The sequence below is a fragment of the Notolabrus celidotus genome, chromosome 18 (assembly GCF_009762535.1).
Source record: "Notolabrus celidotus isolate fNotCel1 chromosome 18, fNotCel1.pri, whole genome shotgun sequence".
In the NCBI taxonomy this organism is placed as follows: Eukaryota; Metazoa; Chordata; class Actinopteri; order Labriformes; family Labridae; genus Notolabrus; species Notolabrus celidotus.
In genome coordinates this window covers 6,220,739-6,238,968 of record NC_048289.1, presented here as the reverse complement: position 1 = coordinate 6,238,968, position 18,230 = coordinate 6,220,739, and the positions used below count along the sequence as shown (strand labels likewise).

The 18,230-nt window shown below is 41.7% G+C and overlaps 2 protein-coding genes across 2 annotated transcripts in view; one reads left to right on the top strand and one right to left on the bottom strand.

The window, feature by feature from the left end:
• Positions 1 to 18,230, bottom strand: part of LOC117830479 (caskin-2-like) — an 82,769-nt gene that overhangs the window by 9,749 nt on the left and 54,790 nt on the right. The window contains exons 7-12 of the mRNA XM_034708618.1: positions 17,183 to 17,316; positions 7,277 to 7,385; positions 6,835 to 6,943; positions 6,590 to 6,684; positions 4,414 to 4,531; positions 1,462 to 1,587 (exon numbers count right to left, since the gene is read on the bottom strand). Coding sequence (XP_034564509.1) covers positions 1,462 to 1,587; positions 4,414 to 4,531; positions 6,590 to 6,684; positions 6,835 to 6,943; positions 7,277 to 7,385; positions 17,183 to 17,316 — 691 coding nt within the window. The remainder of the gene's footprint in view (positions 1 to 1,461; positions 1,588 to 4,413; positions 4,532 to 6,589; positions 6,685 to 6,834; positions 6,944 to 7,276; positions 7,386 to 17,182; positions 17,317 to 18,230) is intronic.
• Positions 13,525 to 15,764, top strand: LOC117829555 (interaptin-like). Its single transcript, XM_034707105.1, has 2 exons — positions 13,525 to 14,347; positions 14,399 to 15,764. Exons 1-2 carry the CDS (start codon positions 13,663 to 13,665, stop codon positions 15,661 to 15,663), a joined length of 1,950 nt encoding a protein of 649 aa, XP_034562996.1. The 5' UTR covers positions 13,525 to 13,662; the 3' UTR covers positions 15,664 to 15,764.

The window sequence follows — 18,230 nt, the reverse complement described above, 5'->3', positions numbered from 1 at the left end:
GGCTAGCAGGACTAGCTGAACCTAAACACACACACACACTTTAGACACACACACTTCACACACTGTTTACTCCACAAACTGCAGCTGGGAGCGGACCTATCAAAGCTGAGCACCAGAGGACTGATGGAGACGGGGGGTCTGCTCAGGAGGGGAATATGAAACCCGGGAACATCAACAGATTATGAGAAAATGGGTTCTTTGACACAGTCGATGAAACGCGCCCCAAACCCTCCTGCATATGATCGGCACCTTAAAAAGATTTAAGAGAGACAAAACAACTACAAACAGTGATCCGGAAAAAAACAGAACCATGAAACGTTCAGAGCTGTGAGTTCAGTGATTCATTACACCTCCATCATTTTAAGTTCTGTTCATTTTTGGTTTCTTTTCTTCTCCTTGTAGTCGTTTCATGTTGCGAGTCTTGTGCTGTTTCTCCTTTTTGTCATTGTGAAACTAACTGTAGTGGTTTTGTCAGAGTATGACTGAAGTTGTTTTCTGGTTATTTGATGTTGCTGTGTTCATGTAGCGTCACTCTGAAGTTCTTCAGCTCTTTAGTCATTGTGTCTAATTTTCTAAATGTGTGTATTTGCATCTCTGTGATGTTGTGGAACCTTTGTGTTGTTTTTTCTTGTTAACTGTGTGTCTCTGAGTTCATTCAATCATCTTGTATCTCTGTATCTCAAAGATACAAGTTCACTAGGTTCACTAAGAGCCCAGCATTATGTGTTCTGGTTATTTTACCAGAGGAGGCTAATCTGCCCTCAAATGTGTATTTTTGGGTGAAATTATCTTTTATAACAGGATGCGTGCGGGATAGTGCTGAGGCATTGGAAATCAAACCAGAAGATCTCTTTTAGCGAATGGAGAGATGAATTGACCAGGATAACTTCTCTAGAACAGCTCATCTACAGGATAAATACTATCACTGGGGTATTCAGATCTATATGGGATCCCTATCTGGAAATTGCTGGAGCAGACGACTGATGATATTTGATGTTCAATTAATCTGTCCTCTAATTCTAATAAGCGTCATGTATGATTATGAAAAGTAATACTGTGACATTGAAACCTATACATGTTGACCTCTAAACATCACCAAGAGGAATAGGAATGCTTTTTATTTATTTATTTTTCTTTCTGTTCATTATTATAATTTGTTTATTTTTATTATCTTTGTTGCAAATAAATACTGAAAAATGCAATAAAAAAGTTGAATGACAAAAAACAAAATAAATCATCTAGTATCTCCCGCTGGTTGTTTTAGTTATTTCTGGAGTCATGGTTTCGTTCAGTCGCTTCAAACCGAGGCTCCCCCCCTTTGTAACCCCCCTGACCCCATCACCTAAACCTGCTCAGTAATCCATCTTTGTCTTGGACGCCTTGAATGCATCACAGGTGTTGGACAGAAAACAAACACAGAGCGGAAGAAGCAGGTGTGTGTGCGAGTGTGTGTTCCTCTACCTGAGGGATCATAGCCCAGTGAGTCTTCAGCCTGAGGGGCGGGGCCATTGCTTGTGGGAGGAGGTGCTCGGGATGCAAAGTGCTGTCGATGGCAAGATTTGGATGCTTGTCGGGAGAGAGTGCCCCCTAGTGTGAGGAAGAGAGGTTTGCATGCATGAGTGAAGGAGAGCGGTTCATGTCCATGCATGTGTGGTAGTTAGTTTGAGCTGCATGCACAGGAACGAGACCAAGCTGCAAGACTGCGATGAAATCCACCTTTTTAAGTCGTGTGAGCACATTATGAACTTCAGCGTGTTTTGTTGTTTCTTAAGTTTATTAAACAACAAGTGAAAAAGGATCAGTTCAACGTAAATCCCCTCTGGAGTTACATAAGAGGAAACTGAATGGGAATGTAAGATCACCAGAGACGCTCCGAGGGCTTACTTTCCCATTGTGCCTTGTTGGTCCTCAGTTGCTGACACCATTGACATTATCGCACAGCTCAGGCACACACACACACACACCCACATCTACGCACACACACTGCTGAGTTTGCCTCAAAAGCAAAGAGCCTGTCAACGACTTAAAGTCAAACTCTCTTTCTGTTGTCTGTTCTCCCTCAAGCATGAGTAGACACACACACACACATGCACGCACATGCATGCACGCACGCACACACACACACACACACACACACACACACACACACACACAATATCCCGATGCAGACTCTGAGGGCTTTAGCACTGAGCTGACACTTTGCAATCTGGCCATAGTAATCCTATTAATGTGTATCTGTGTGTGTGCGTGCGTGCGTGCGTGCGTGCGTGCGTGCGTGCGTGCGTGCGTGCGTGCGTGCGTGCGTGCGTGCGTGCGTGCGTGCGTGCGTGCGTGCGTGTGTGTGTGTGTGTGTGTGTGTGTGTGAGCGTATCTGTGTTTCAGTGTGTGTGTTGCCTGGCTCGCTGCAGACCCAGAAATGTTTCAGCTCATGCGTGTGTGTGTTTGTGTGTCCGTCCGTTGCTGTTATTGGACCCCTCACTGTGCAGCCCGTCTCGCTGTTTGAATGTCAATGGCTTTACAGCTGCAAAACAAGCGTTGAGATCATATTCCTTTTATTCCCAGGGATTAAATCTGATGATTTGCTGAAGCGTCCAGTGATCATGCATGCCAACATGACAGATCCTGCTTGTGTACAAGGGTCGAGTTATATTCTTAGCCCGGTTATAACCATTGGGTTCGGTTAGCCCTTTAACACCACTCTGTCAGCTCAAACCCCCAGTGCGGAGGTTTTAATCTGGCTCTGGGACAGAGTTACTGCAATCGGAGTGTGGGATGAGAAACATTTAGTCTTGCTGTGCTCCCAGTGGTCTTCTTAAAGACATAGTTGATACTTGCTGAATAAAATGTCAAAACCTAATGATTAAAAACACAAATGTATGCCTTCTATATTCATACAGCAATCTCAGAACCTTTAATCTACTGCCTGGTGATAAACTATATGCTACTGGGAGAGACGGGAAATGTTGCAGGATTTCAGGGCCAAGACTTTTGTGCTGCATGGTTTGCAGATCAATCAGCACCCATTCACAAAATAAAGGTTGTCATTTGTTGGTTAACTGCATACCATTCATCTGTTTCTGGTGAGTCTCAGTTTCACTGTTAATAGTAAGTTGCACAGAGTCTTCACTCTGACTTTAATTCAGTGGTATGAACCAGAAAAATAAACTGATTTTCTTGTAATTAACAGGTCTTGGGCATGAATTTGGCCTAAAGGTTAAATTGCGTGCCCATGTAGCTTTCCTGCATGTTGTTCCCCCAATCTCTCCCGGTTTCATGTCCTCTCCTCTATAAATGAAAGTGTGAAACCCCCGCCAAAAACAAATTATATGTATATTTATTTACACTACCAGTCAAAAATGTGGAAACCCCTTCTCATTCAACGTTTTTTATTCATATCAATTATTGTTAACACTGTAGATTAATACCAGAGACATCCAAACTATGAAAGAACATATATGGAATTATTGAATGAACAAAAAAGTGTTAAACAAAGCAGAATATGTTTTATATTTTAGATTCTGTAAAGTAGCCCCCTTTTTCCTTCATGACAGCTTTGCACACTCTTGGTATTCTCTCAGTCTGCTTCATGAAGTGGTCTCCTGGAATGGTTTCTAATGAACATGAGCCTTGCCAAGAGTTCATTTGTAGAATGACTTGCCATCTTAATGTGTTTGAGACCATCAGTTGTGTTGTTTAGAGGTAGGGTTAGTACACAATGGATAGCCCTGTTTGACTACTGTTGTAATCCAGATTATGGCAAAACCAGATTATTTCATAGTTTTGATGTCTTCAGTATTAATCTACAATGTTGGAAATAATTAAAATAAATAAAAACCATTCAATGAGAAGGTGTGTCCAAACTTTTGACTGGTCGTGTATAGATATATAACACCGGTTGGTGTAAAGTGCATCAGTATTCATTTCATTTTGTTCCATAATCAGATAAAATGTCTTTAGGTTTTAATATCAGTTGGAGAAAATAAGCAATTTAAAGAAATCCCTCTTGGTTCTGGAAAATCTGACAACCTTTCACATTTTCTTTTCCTTTTATAAACTAAACAAGTAATTTAAAAATCAGCAGATTAATCAGAAATGTATTGAACAGTTAGTCACACCACAGTGTACATCCTGTTTCGTTGGTGTGTTTTCTGTATGCCCAGTGTATGTAGAAAAGTACACAGCTCCATAATACAGGTGTGCAGGAGAAGAACCATGACATCCAACTTTCTTTTATACAGGTTATTTGATTCCCAGAATTATTAACCAATTAAATCCAAATTCCTGCAAACAGCAGTGTTAAAAAGTAACAGATAAAGGAGATGCTCTCATATTTACATGAATTCACTTGACTACCTTCACCCTTGTGTATTTGAGTTGTGGACATGCTGTGTTGCTGCTTGTTTGGTTCTGTACCTGCTCGCCTGCTGAGCACTTCCACCACTGAGGGAGGGAAGAAGCCCACCCGGTCGGTCCCCCGCTGGGTGTCATGGATGTGACCCTTCCAGCGGCCGTCTGAGTGCTGCTCCAGGACCTGACGGCAACAAATCAACAGCACACTTTAGCTGCAAATAGCATCCACCTCACAACAGTTCACAATCACATTAGACTTTGGGACATAAACAAATTAGCTACACGTTATACAGGGATGTGACACTCAGAGGTTTGATTACAGTGAAAGTCTTGAGTTTCGATGAAAACATTCTCTCTTGTCAACTGTACATCCCCTCTCAGCATGCAGGTCGTGAGTGTAACCCCTCCAGGCATGCTTTAAGACTACAAAGAGAGAGCCAATGAGCTGGAAATACACAACCTATTCATCAAGAGTGTTAACAAAATGCCCAGAGAGGGGAAAACAAACACCGCCGACTCTGTCAGGCAACCCCACAACAACAAACGAGTTCATACAGGAGTCTGAGACATCACAAAGACTCGTATAAGGATATCAAAAAACACAGCAGGGAGCATAAAAACACATGCAAACTGAACGTGCATGAACTAGAGCAAACAAAGTTTATAATGAGAGAGTGATAGCAGCAAGTTTGAGCCTGTTCCTGTGTTGTGGTCTCCTGAGCAGGGTACACTAAATTATACTGCAACATCCCAAACAAACCCAACAAGACCTCACTCACGAAAGCTCTTATCATATAACCCTCGTATAAATACTCTGCATGTGATTTACCTGCCCATCAACAGGGAGACTCCAGCAGCAGGCAGGGAAGTCATCTGAGCTGCAGTGATTTTACAGGAGCTTCTTTTGATGGTAACGTTACAGTGAGTAGGGCTGGGTGATAATTCAGTAGCGATAATTATCGTGATATCATTTTTCTCAGTATAAATATAAAACATTTTCTATAAAAAAATTATACATCTAAACCTGTAATTACACCTCCCAACCACTGGAAAGGGAGGAGTGTTGATGAGCCTTAGACGCTGGTTGTCACCAAAAATGAGACAGAAGAAGAAGACGGCATTGAACAGCCAATCATGTTGCAGGGTGAGAGGTAGGCGGAGCTCAAAGACGTTTGGAGCGGAATGTAAACGCAGCTGAAACGAGCAACAGCGAAACTCAAAACCTAGCAGCTCAAAGCAGAGTCAATAGTCTGACACTGTTTCGACTCTGCGTTAACTATTAACTTCATACACTTCGGTCTTAATACACAGTCTAAGCGCCCCACGTACGAAGGCTATAGCCCTCGTCGCAGGGTTCACCGGTTCGACTCCCGGCCGCAACCGTTTCCTATGTGTCTTCTCCCACTCTCTGCTCCCAACGTTTCCTGTTTCTCTTAAGCTGCCCAACATCGAACAGCCAATCATGTCGCAGGAGACACTAAAGAAAACTCGAAACCTACCAGGTCAAAGCTGAGTCGTTCGTCTGACACTGTGCTGACTCTGCGTTAACAATTAACTTAATACACTTCATTAAATAAACTTTCAGGATGTGGGTAAATAAATCAGATTATGCAAATTGTCTCAATCTGAGAAAAATGAGAATCTACAAACTAAAACTTCATAAAAATCTCATCTTACATTAAAGACCTGCTTCCTGTTAGCACCATCAGAAATGATGGATTCAAGAAGCTGATCAGAAAACTAAATCAAGATACAATCTAACAAACTGTCTTCAACTTTCACTCAGGAGCAAAAATCTGCCTTAAATTTAAATGAAATAATGATAGTGATAATTATCAATATGGACTGATATGAAAAAAACATTGTGATAACAGCTTTTTTAATATCACCCAGCTCTAACAGTGAACACCTGGTTTTAACCGAATGTTTCTGCCATACACATTTAAAGCATAAACAAGTGGAAGATGTTCTAGTTTTGTTGCTTCCATAAGTTGGTAGAAAACAATGGAGGAGGTCCTATAACCAATCAAGAAAGAAATAATAACCCTTAATCAAAGGGATATTCACTTCTGTACATCAAGAGGAGATTCTATGCACCATTCATCTTTATAAAGTAAATGTTGCAACCATTGGATTTGCCCCCTAGTGGCCATTGCAAAGGCCTTGGTCTACTTCTTCTATACAGTCACAGTTAAAACAGAGTTGCTTAAGAAAGTTGACAAGAGACAGAAACACGTACCATGATAAGCTCTCCAGCCCGGAGGTTGAGGGCGGTCGGGTCGTGGAGGTTCCAGTAGTCCTTCACTGCTCTGACCTGGAGAGAGCTGGACGCCTCTGCATGGAGAGCAAAAGTTAGACAAACTTTCACACCACAGACAAAATCTCCTTTAACTTCACTGTTTTTATTTTGACCTCTCACTAGAAAACTTCACATTGTCTTCAATCTCAACCAAAATGTAATAAAAGCACCAGAAGTGTCCTGACCTCTGAGCAGCTGTTTGATTTCCCTGCTGGCTGAGGAGGTGGTGAACTGGTTGACGATGTCCAGAGCGGTCTGGTTGTACGTGTTGCGCATGTTCACATTGATGCCCGCCTAGTGGCACACACACACACACACACACACACAAACACAAACACACATTTATATTAGTGTGGGTGAGGAGAAGTTTTAAAACGAGCCCTCCCTCACATGGCTCGCTGCTTTATTAAAGAAAACACTGGAACGTCAGTGTGAAGTCTGAAAAGTTTAACACATCCTCTTCCCATCATCATATTCGATAAACAGGGTTTTAGAAAATATCTGTACCCTTCAGAATTGCAATGTTCTGTTTGTGTTATGTTGGAGATTCACAGCCCTTTCTATAGAAGGTGCCATGATAAACTTTTTTATTTTGAAGCAGGTGAAATTAACTTGTTTTTTGCTTACATCAAGCAAAAGCCGCACAACTTCTGTCTTGCCGTAGAGGGAGGCCTCGTGCAGAGACGTCCCCGCTTTAGTGGCTCTGTTGATGTCGATGCCGGCTTTCAGCAGCAACCTAAGAAAACAAAACAGACAGAGTAATGTAAGGCTGCAGGCAACACTCCGAAAGATTCATCCTCTCAACTGTTACAGACATCTGCATCATCTCATTAAGCCATGCACTCCCTCTCATACACCCACACACACACTCACAATAACAGAGGCCCACATGTAGGAATGCTGTTTGCAGGCAGGGAGGAGGAGGAGGAGGAGGAGGAGGAGGAGGAGGAGGAGGAGGAGGAGGAGGAGGAGGAGGAGGAGGAGGAGGAAGAGGAGGTGGTGGTGGTTGAGTCTCAGAATCAGAAATCAGAAATACTTTTATTTATCCCGGGGAGGGAAATTCGGTCATTACAGAGCTCTTATAAACATAAACAGTATTTAGGAAAGTCAAATATTAATAGAAGAAGGAATAAAATAAAATAAAATACAGATAAAATAAAATAGAATGATATTAAATAAAATGAAGATCAAATAAAAAAGAATAACAAATAAAATGAAGATCAAATAAATAGAAATAAGATCAAATAAATAAAATAAAGATAAAATAAATAGAATAAGATAATATAAAATAAAATAAAAAAAATAATAAAGTATATACAGAAGTGCAGAATATTTCAAATTGGCTATGTCCAAAAGCACTGGGAAAATGTAAACAACACTGCTGTAGGATGTTTACAGGACTCATGTGCGTGGTGTTTTCTCAGTGTTGGCTCAGTCTAAACACTCTTACCACCACGTTTCCCTCGTTATCATTACAGTGTGTTTCCACACAGCTCTCACGCAAGTAGACAAACGAAGCTCTGCAGCACTCCAACCTAAGAACCCTCTGGTCCTCATCAGGTGATGATACAGTATGTGCCTCTGTCCGAACTCTCTCTCCTCTCAGGCATTTTTCTGGTGTCACCAGAGGTTAGTGATAAACAACCAACAGCCAAAACCTCCTTCCCCAGGTTCTGTGTTGTCTACAGTCCAGGTTGAGAAGTGACCATGTGTTCAGATCAATAGCAAAGTGATCCCCTCCCTCAAAATGTGTTTACCCAAAAAAAAGTATGATAATTTCTTGCTTTATTTCATCAGCGTGAAGTAGCACCAAGTCATCTGTTTTATGCTGAAGTTCAGTTTCATTGTAAATAGTTCATCAATGTGACGCCCCTGTAGGGCCATAATCTATTGGTGTCACTCTGGAGGTGTCTAACGGCCAAATTCCACCAGATCCGTGTCCTGTCCGTCTCCGATCCATCACGGCACCAGATCTGATAGGTTTCTATTCTTGTCAATGTGTTAACTCCCATTGGGTTAACACCTGGGCCAGGTGTTCTGAGGTTACTTAATTACAGACCTGCACTGTAATTAACACTCTGCAGGTACACTTCATCTTTTGGTTGTTTCCCTAGAGTTAGTGTTTTGTAATGTTTCTACTTGACAACACTTACACACAGACACCCTCCACTCATGCACATCACATAGCACTGATTTTACTGACTTCCACACCTCATTCAGCAAATACTTAATTTGGTTTAATCTGCTTTAATAAAATATTATTTTAATTTGTTACATTGTCTTTATCTTCTGTTTTTGTTGTGGTCTTTTGAGCCGTGTCATGGCAGTCACACAGGGGCTTAACTCTGCCTGACTTCAGCAGAATCAACCTGAGAAGATTTTCTTTCCTGTTATTTACTAACAATTATAAGATCTTGAGTTTTTCCCACTTAAGCAGCATGAAACATGAGAAATGTCACCAAAAAGTGTGAAATGTGATTTACTCTTTCTGGAAAGGAAAGGTGTTTCTGCAATAAAGATAAAGGCCTTGGGTTTCACAGTTTCTTATTCAACACACTGGATCGCTCATAAAAACAATCTCTTGCAAATAGGTGTGGAAAAATATCCAGTCTCCAACATAAAGTCAGCATGTAGTATGAGCTGACCCCATGTTAAATCTAAGAGGTGACTTGTTAAAATGTGAAAAGCTGCTGACACACACCCTGACTTCACAGGATCACAGAAAGTGGGACAGCACAGCAGGTGTTGGACAGCAGAAATATTAATCTGTGCAGTGGGATGATGAAAAAAATGAGCCTGAAGCAAACCTTTTGTAACCTGAACCTTCTTCTTAACTCAGCAGCAACAGTTTTAATCTCACTGTGAAACCTGCACATGGCCCAGTATGTGAAAGCTGCTACATAGCTGAGACTTCCTCATCTCAGTCATGAGGACAAGCAGCTTGTCTGCCCTTATATACTTTCATAATCTGCACTGGGTACATACATTCAGTTTAGGTATGCCAAGGCTCACAGTCAGGGAAAAAAGGGGGTTGTTTCATCATCATACACACAGTCATCTATTTCATTGCTGGTATGCTATACCTCCAAATAAAGTCTACTGTGGCTCTCATTTTCCTAGAACTACTTCTGCTGCTGTGACTAAAGCTGTTGTTAATAACTCTAAAAGCATCGCTGCAAAGAATTCTACAGCATACACAAACTCTGCTGATACGCTGATGACACACAGGTGCATCTCTGAGGAAAGCCGACTGCAGCTACCTTCCACAAAATGCTCCTGCAGATATTAGAAACGGGATGGCTGAAGTTTTTCTCAAATGAATAAGGGCTTTGTTATTGATCCTGATATTCAGTCCTCTCTTATCATGTGTGATCTAGGACACTAACTTTATTATTAAGGCAGATTTTACCACTAGAGGATTACTTCTAGGAAACATCAATGTTGTTTTAAGGACTCATGAACTATTATTCATGCCTTTATTTCCTCACTGTGGAGTTATTGTAATATTCTTTTAGCAGGTAAGAACCAAAAATAAATACAGAACACTCCCCCTTATTCACAAATTGGTTCTTTTCCTTGCAAATGCCTAAATGCAACAAACACAGTTCACAAACACTGGTGCTAACGGCCACTAACAGTGAGAGTTGGTGGTAACTGTGCCACAGTGTTTAAAATGGATATCACTCTCAAGCTTTCCATTAATCATGACGACAGTTTCACCTCTTGATGACCTGAAAATGATTCATCTGTACATTTAGTCTGTTGATATTACGTTGATATAACTGTTGTTATAACCAGGAGTTGAATCAGTCAGTTGGTCGCAGTCAGAGGCTCAACCTCAGCATACACAGACACAGTTTCCCACGTGTGAAGACGGTCTCTTTATCAGGATGATAACTCACAGCCCAGAGAGGACATCATATAGGTCGTATCCATGCGTCTGCGCCAGCCATGTATGCAGCCTGTTACAGTAGCTCTTGTTCGTTCTTTCCTTCTTTCGATTATTTTGATTTCTTTTATGCAAGATTCATTCCCCCAGAATGCACCGCAGAACGCCACAGGAAGTCATTCCTGCCGGTGGCCATCAGACTGTACAACTCCTCCCTCTGATCACTGAACAATAACATAACCTATACTCTGTACAATAACCATGCAATACACTGTGCAATATCCATACCATGTTAACATCCTTGTACACTACCAGTCAAAAGTTTGGACACACCTATGAAAAACTATGAAATAATCTGGTTGTGCCATAATCTGGATTACAACAGTAGTCAAATAGGGCTATCCATTGTGTACTAACCCTACCTCTGAACAACACAACTGATGGTCTCAAACACATTAAGAAGGCAAGTCATTCTACAAATGAACTCTTGACAAGGCTCATGTTAATTAGAAACCATTCCAGGAGACCACTTCATGAAGCAGACTGAGAGAATACCAAGAGTGCAAAGCTGTCATGAAGGAAAAAGAGGGCTACTTTACAGAATCTAAAATATAAAACATATTCTGCTTTGTTTTACACTTTTTTGTTATTTAAATAATTCCATATGTGTTCTTTCATAGTTTTGATGTCTTCAGTATTAATCTACAGTGTTTACAATAATTAAAATAAATACAAACCCTTAAATGAGAAGGTGTTTTTAAACTTTTGACTGGTAGTGTATATATCACCTTCATTCCCAGCGCTTTTGTACATAGCTAACTCTAACATATTCTATGCTTCTGTATATACTTTATCATTATTCTATTTCATTTTGATCTTATTCGTATTAAGTCTTATTTTATTCCTTCTATTAATATTTTTTCTTTCTTTCATACTGTGTATAAGAGCATTCTGTAATAACCGAACAACAACGTATTTTAAAAGTGAGACTCAAAACAAAGCGTTGTGAAATATGAGATCCTGTTTCTAATCTTGTACTTGGTTCAATTTATTTATAATAGTGTGCAGCATGAGATCCTGGGGTGGCTACTTGCTAACACATCATGCAGAAAATAATGCATGACTTGGATATTATTGTAGCATTTGAATTGTTTTGTAAAGCCGGTTTTGATGAGTGCGCTGTGAATGAACTGTGTCATTATTATTAGTGCTGCTACCAAAACTACATCAGCTCCATCTACATGTGTCCTAGTTTTACTGCTGCAACAGTTTGAAGCACTCCCTGCTCTCGTCTTCCTCACTAGAATTTTCAGTTTTACTACTAATGCTGTTTTATCTACTCTGCTACCACTTCCTCTACAGCCTGTTACTACAGCTGCTGTTACTGCATTACACTAATAATGCACAGAAAAGCGTTTGTGTGTCAGTCCTGTATTCACAGCTGCGGGTGCTAAATTTCCCCCTGAGGTTGAAACAGAAAACAAACTAGAGAGAGCACGAACACTCAGAGAGAACACGCTCTGTACTGTGGTGATATCTAATACCAATGACTTCACACTCCAGATACCCTGCAGGGGCTCGGTGTGTGTTTTATGCCAGGATATGTGAGTAAATATGTGTGAACTCAGCCAAGTAACTCCACCCTGCCTCTCAGACCTGCTGCTAATGATTCCCATCCTGAATTATCACATCTCTTTAGCAACACTCTCTCCTACTCCTCCTCCTCCCTGCTTCTCCTGCTGAACTGGAGGCTTGAATATGAGACGCGGGAGGAGAAACGTTGAGCGTTCAACTAAAAAAAGAAAAATGGAGCGCGTTAGCACACATGAGTTTATTTGGAGTTTAGTCAGCAGAATTTGGCTGTCGTCTCTCACTGAGGGATTTATGTCTCTTCAAAGACTTTCAGACTTCTACAGCAGATGTCTTATGTTACCTACTTTCAGGTCTGGTTAGAACTGGAGTGCATTCATTTGGTCCCAGGGAGAATATGAAGATTTTTATGGTTGATTATTTTAAACTGAATCTTTATGGGAAGATAACAAAAATCTGTATTAAATAAATGTCTAACTGGGACGATTCATGTTGATATGTGATCGTTGAAACAAGATCAGACAAGCATTGATCGCCTCTCCTCAAGGATGTTTTAATTAAAGGAGGGAATTCATTACTACAGGGTATCAGGGCTGGAGGGAAATACTTTGAGAATATTGTTGTAGTATTACAAGAATAGTAATAAAGCAAATATGTTATGAATTTAATGAAGTTAAGGTGTTAACTTCAATTCGGGAGCAGGACCACGCATAAACCACACCCTCAATCACCTGACAGGCCTACTTATAAACGTAGCCAGCCTACTCCAACCGTTTGTCTGTGATTCTTCAACCCACCCTCCCTCACCTTTCTCTACTTCACGTAACCTTTTTCCTTATTCCCTTCTATTCAACTTGTGCTCCCTTTCTTCTATGCCCTTGTCTACTTCCAGGTACAACCTGGGTCAAGATCAGCTCGGCAGGATAACGCTGAGACAGAACCCCCATCCTGAGTCTCCTTCTGCTGGGCCACACTACATACCAATAATTCATTACATTTTCAAACTTATATCCTTGTGTGGCGTGGTCCTTGCTAGTGAAAAGTAGAAGTATAATCCTAATTTCAGATAGGTTGGGACCCTGCTTAAAATGTTAATAGCAACCCATTTTGATGGTCAAATAATTCAAAGACTATATCTAATTGAAAATAGTGTGAAGACATCTGATGTTTTAAATGTAATGCCATCACAACACATTTCAAACAGTAGGGACAGGGACATATTCGCCGTTGTGTGTCATCACCTCTTCTTGTAACAACACTTTTTGAACACAGGAGAGTTTCTGGAGTTTGGAAAGTAAAAGGGTCTCTCCCTCTCTCCCTCTCTCTCTCCATCAGTGCATCTCCTTAGCAACGTGTGTGTGTGTTCTAAAAACATATACTATGATGTGACATTGAACATATGACATCATAACATCAAAGGACTGATTCAAGCAGGGAGAGTATAAACCACAGCAGCTCTCTCCATCAGAAGGATCATTTTGAATCTGTTGTAGGCGAGTATCAGAGAGACATCCACACTCAACAATCATTCAAAATGCCCAAACAAACGCAGAAAGTGGCCAAGGCTGACAAAAGCAGAAGCAAACGTCAGGAGGACCCGATCGATTTTTCCAAACTTCCTAAGGACTTGAAAACACCTGATGAAGTCTGGAAAAAAGAGAGGGGAAACACTCGTAAAAAGAATAAATCCAGCCGCTTGCAAGAGGAGAGAGAAATGGAGTTGGCTGAACAAAAGTCAGAGGACCAAGAAGATCAGAAGGAGCTGATTAATCCCACTGCTGATAAAACTCCTGCCGAAGAAGCTGAGTTTATGGAGACCATCAAGAACCTGTCAAAAAGGCTTCTTCTAAAGGAGTATCTGCAGCTGAGGAAGGACTTCGTAACCACCGAAGATAAGCTGAAGAAAAAACTTCAGAAAGAGAGGACAAAGAGTGAACTTCTCCAAGAAGAGCTGGAGAAGAAGAAAGCTTCAAACTCTGACGTCCAGGAGAGTGAGCCAGAGGTCCCTGCTCAACAACAACAGGCTGGTTTCCTAAACCCTGAAACTGAGGAGAAATTAAAGTCTCTGGAAGACAGGGTGCTGAATGACCAGCGTGTTACCACCAACCTGATGGCTGAACGGGACACCCTCACACAAGAGATGGCAGAGATCAACATCCTTAAGGAAGAGGCCATCAAAAAGCAGGAGGATCTCTTGCAGGAGAATGAGGGGCTGAAACATGAACTCAGCCTCAAGAAATGTCTTGACCAAGAGAATGAGGAGCTAAAACATGAACTCAGCCTCAAGAAATGTCTTGACCAAGAGAATGAGGAGCTAAAACATGAACTCAGCCTCAAGAAATGTCTTGACCAGGAGAATGAGGAGCTAAAACATGAACTCAGCCTCAAGAAATGTCTTGAACAGGAGAACGAGGAGCTGAAACATGAACTCAGCCTCAAGAAATGTCTTGAACAGGAGAATGAGGAGCTGAAACATGAACTCAGCCTCAAAAAATGTCTTGAACAGGAGAACGAGGAGCTGAAAGAGAAGATCAAAACCAGCCAGGAGGAGTTCAACGCTGAGCTCCAGCTTGCAAAACAGAACCACATCCTCCTCCAACAGCACTATCAGGCTCTAAGAGTTGCATACCAGAAGCTCGGTGAGGCGTACCAAACACAGGTCGTCACTGTCAGAAATCAGGCTGTAAACCTTCAAAACCAGCTGAAGACGCAAGTCCAGTCAAATGCAAACAGGAAGAGGGAAGACCAGTGGCTCATCAGGAAGTTAAAAACTGACCTGAAAGCCCTCCAAGGAAAAACGTCAGCGACCATCATCTCCCAGAAAAAATACTTCTTGAAGATTATAGAGGGGCTGAGCAATCAGCTCAACTCTCTGAGAGATATCCGAGAAAAATATGACGACCTGAAAGAGGAATACGATATCAGACAGGAGGAGTTCAACGCTGAGCTTCAGCCGGAAAAACAAAAAAATGTGCTTCTCCAAGAGAATCACGAGAGCCTGAGAGAGTCGTACATAGAGCTCAGTAAAAAATATGAAGCCGTGATCATTACTCTCCAACAGTGGGCTGAAGCGGTTGCTCAGCAGGGACTAACCATCCAAGTCCAGGAGGAGCCTGAGGACTCAGAGATTAACAGTACTGAGACCGCAACGACCCTGACACCCCAGGAAGAGCCTGAAGCATTGACCCCAGTCAGTGAGACAGCGACTCCAGCCACTGAGACAGAGACTCCAGTCAGTGAGACAGCGACTCCAGACACTGAGACAGAGACTCCAGACACTGAGACAGAGACTTCAGACACTGAGACAGCGACTCCAGCCACTGAGACAGAGACTCCAGTCAGTGAGACAGCGACTCCAGCCACTGAGACAGAGACTCCAGTCAGTGAGACAGTGACTCCAGCCACCGAGACAGCGACCCAAGCCAAACCGTTCTGGAAAAGTGTCAGACATATTCTGGGTTTGAGGAAGCCAAAGTCCTGGAAGAAGAAGGAGCAGGAGCCTACATCAACTCCTCACTCCCATCGCCCCCCATAACCCTTCCCTCCCTGTGTGGGTTTCCCCCGGGTAACTCCGGTTCCCACACATAAATGCAATTACAAAAAATAAAACAATTAAAATAAAACCAAAAAAACAAATGAGGTTTTTCAAAGAGTCACTTTCATTACAGTGTTTTATCATTTAAAAGAAAAAGAGAACAAAATGTCTGTTGTCTGCATATTAATGTCTGCTGCTCCAGACTCAGGTTTTATCATCAGCCTTCAGAGTATTATTTGAGTTTGCACATTTACATGTTGTCTTGTAAAGCAGAAATATCATCTTCATCTTTTTACCCGGCAATTCTTCATTCTGATTGGTCGAGAGACCCCCGGGGTCAACCTGATTATACTCATCAAACCAATCAGCAGAGAGGAGTCCAGCACATTTTACCTCTGCCTGTTGACACTGTGGTAAAAACAGAGGCATACTCAGGTTTTTCGAGGTGCAGGGGTGAAAAATAAAAAGGGCATCTCCTTTCAAACCCCTGGTGCTCACAGTTCAGGGTGAATTTAAATGTATTGAGGCAGCGTTAACAAGAAGGGGGTCAGGGGTCCTCCCCCAGAACATTTTGAGCAGCTAACACTTCCATCCTGCATCATGGTGAATATTTATCTGACCAATTGTGGAAATTGAATTATGAAAAAGAAAAAAAAAGTTCTATATTTCTACATTATTGATTATAGTACATAATTTAAATAACATAACATAATGAACTACATGGGCATCCAGAGGGCGGGCACACACACACACACACACACACACACACACACACACACACACACACACACACACACACACACACACACACACACACACACACACACACACACACACACACCTGTCCCATTAACGGCCTGTTTGTGTGGCAGTCACGTTAACCAGCAGCAGGACCAGGTGCTGCTAGTAGCACAGCGTCTGTCGTGACCTTTATGTCAGTGTTTCTGTGACGTGGCGTGGTGGGTATGTTTACATTTTACAGCCATGCTCAGGAGAAACGGAAAAAACATTAATCCTGTTCTTGAGCATTTAGGAGTATTAATGTATTCTTCAGATATCATGATGTATGGGTTTATGATGTTCTTGCATTTATTGATTATTGCGGATCACTGTGTCTTTACATTATTGCTATGTTGAGGCATGTGTTGTGAGTTCCCCAGAGATTCCCACCTCTACTTTTAATGCACATTATTTTATCAGTGATATATGTCACCCACCCTATTACATTTCTCCTGTGTATTCTGTATCACATCTAAAACTACATCATAAAGGTGTAGGTGTAGACACTGGAGAGCGTACATTGACATTAGTGTTTGAGTCGGAGTGAGTCGACCCTGATCTGCAGAGGTTGATGGCCGAGCTTCTGTTCCGGTTCTCTGGACTTTTTTTTTCAAGTAGACATTTAAGTTCATGTGACTTGATAAGCTGTGAATCTGAAGCTGCTGGAGAGATGAAGAACGAAGGAGAGGCAAAGTTCTCCGACAGTACGTTTGAACACTGCTGCTCGCTGTGATCTTACTTGATGATGTCTTTGTGTCCGTTCCTGGCTGCCAGGTGGAGAGGAGTGATGGATGGTGCATCCATGTTGTCGTCTCTTCCCTCCCCTTCCAACAGCGCTGCCACCATGTTACTGCTCAGCAGCAGCTGAGCCACCTGAGGAGAAGTTTAACACAGAGAAATGAGGCACGAGGACAGAAGAGTGGCAGAATCAGAGCGAGAATTACAGCATTAACAGGAGGCTTGAGTACTGTATATATGCAAAGCCAAGCTCACTGAGGTTGTGTGGTAAGATTGAAATTATATATGGTGACTGAAATATAGGGTCAGACTAGTACATGGAGGCTTAACCACCACTCAGCAGCTGCTGTCTGAAGAAACTGCAGCATCCAGTCACACACACACACACACACACACACACACACACACACACACACACACACACACACACACACACACACACACACACACACACACACACACACACACACACACACACACACACACACACACAGTCTCAAAAACTGCCAGAAGCTGACATTTTAACAGCTAAAGTGCAAACTCAGATCAGACCAGAGAACATTTAACAGGCACAGACATGTATTTCTAAATCTGAACTTCAGGGTTTATCTGCTAATTTGTCAGAGAAACTGTAAAACTCAGCAAACAGGTCCCCCTATCTAAGCTATGGTTGACATATGAGTAATACTTATATTTATATGGGCCAAATCTTAAGTTTGAAACTTAAGTTAAAAGTTAAAGCTGACTTTGATAAAATGGTAAACAACATACAGACCTGTGGACAAACATTCAGATTTAGACAGATATATGCTCATGTTTAGTGGAAAAACCAAGTGTGAGAAATAAAGCATTGATTTTGTCAGGTGATCTTGAAGAGAGTGACAGTGTGGTTCCTCTGGCTTTAATCTTTTAGTAAATCTTTGACAAAAAGATCTATCTCTGTTGAGATAAGACACCTGGACGAACAATCCGGGCCTGTCAGTGAAAAAACAAGCTCTTTTGTTTAACTTAGTTTGAATAGTCAAGAATTTATGAAAAGCAGGGCCCAC

Excerpts from the sequence above, each read along its gene's own strand:
- LOC117829555 (XM_034707105.1), top strand. The coding sequence starts at position 13,663 with ATGCCCAAACAAACGCAGAAAGTGGCCAAGGCTGACAAAAGCAGAAGC. Across the intron at positions 14,348-14,398 it reads GGAGAATGAGGGGCTGAAAC|ATGAACTCAGCCTCAAGAAA; the intron begins ATGAACTCAGCC and ends AGGAGCTAAAAC.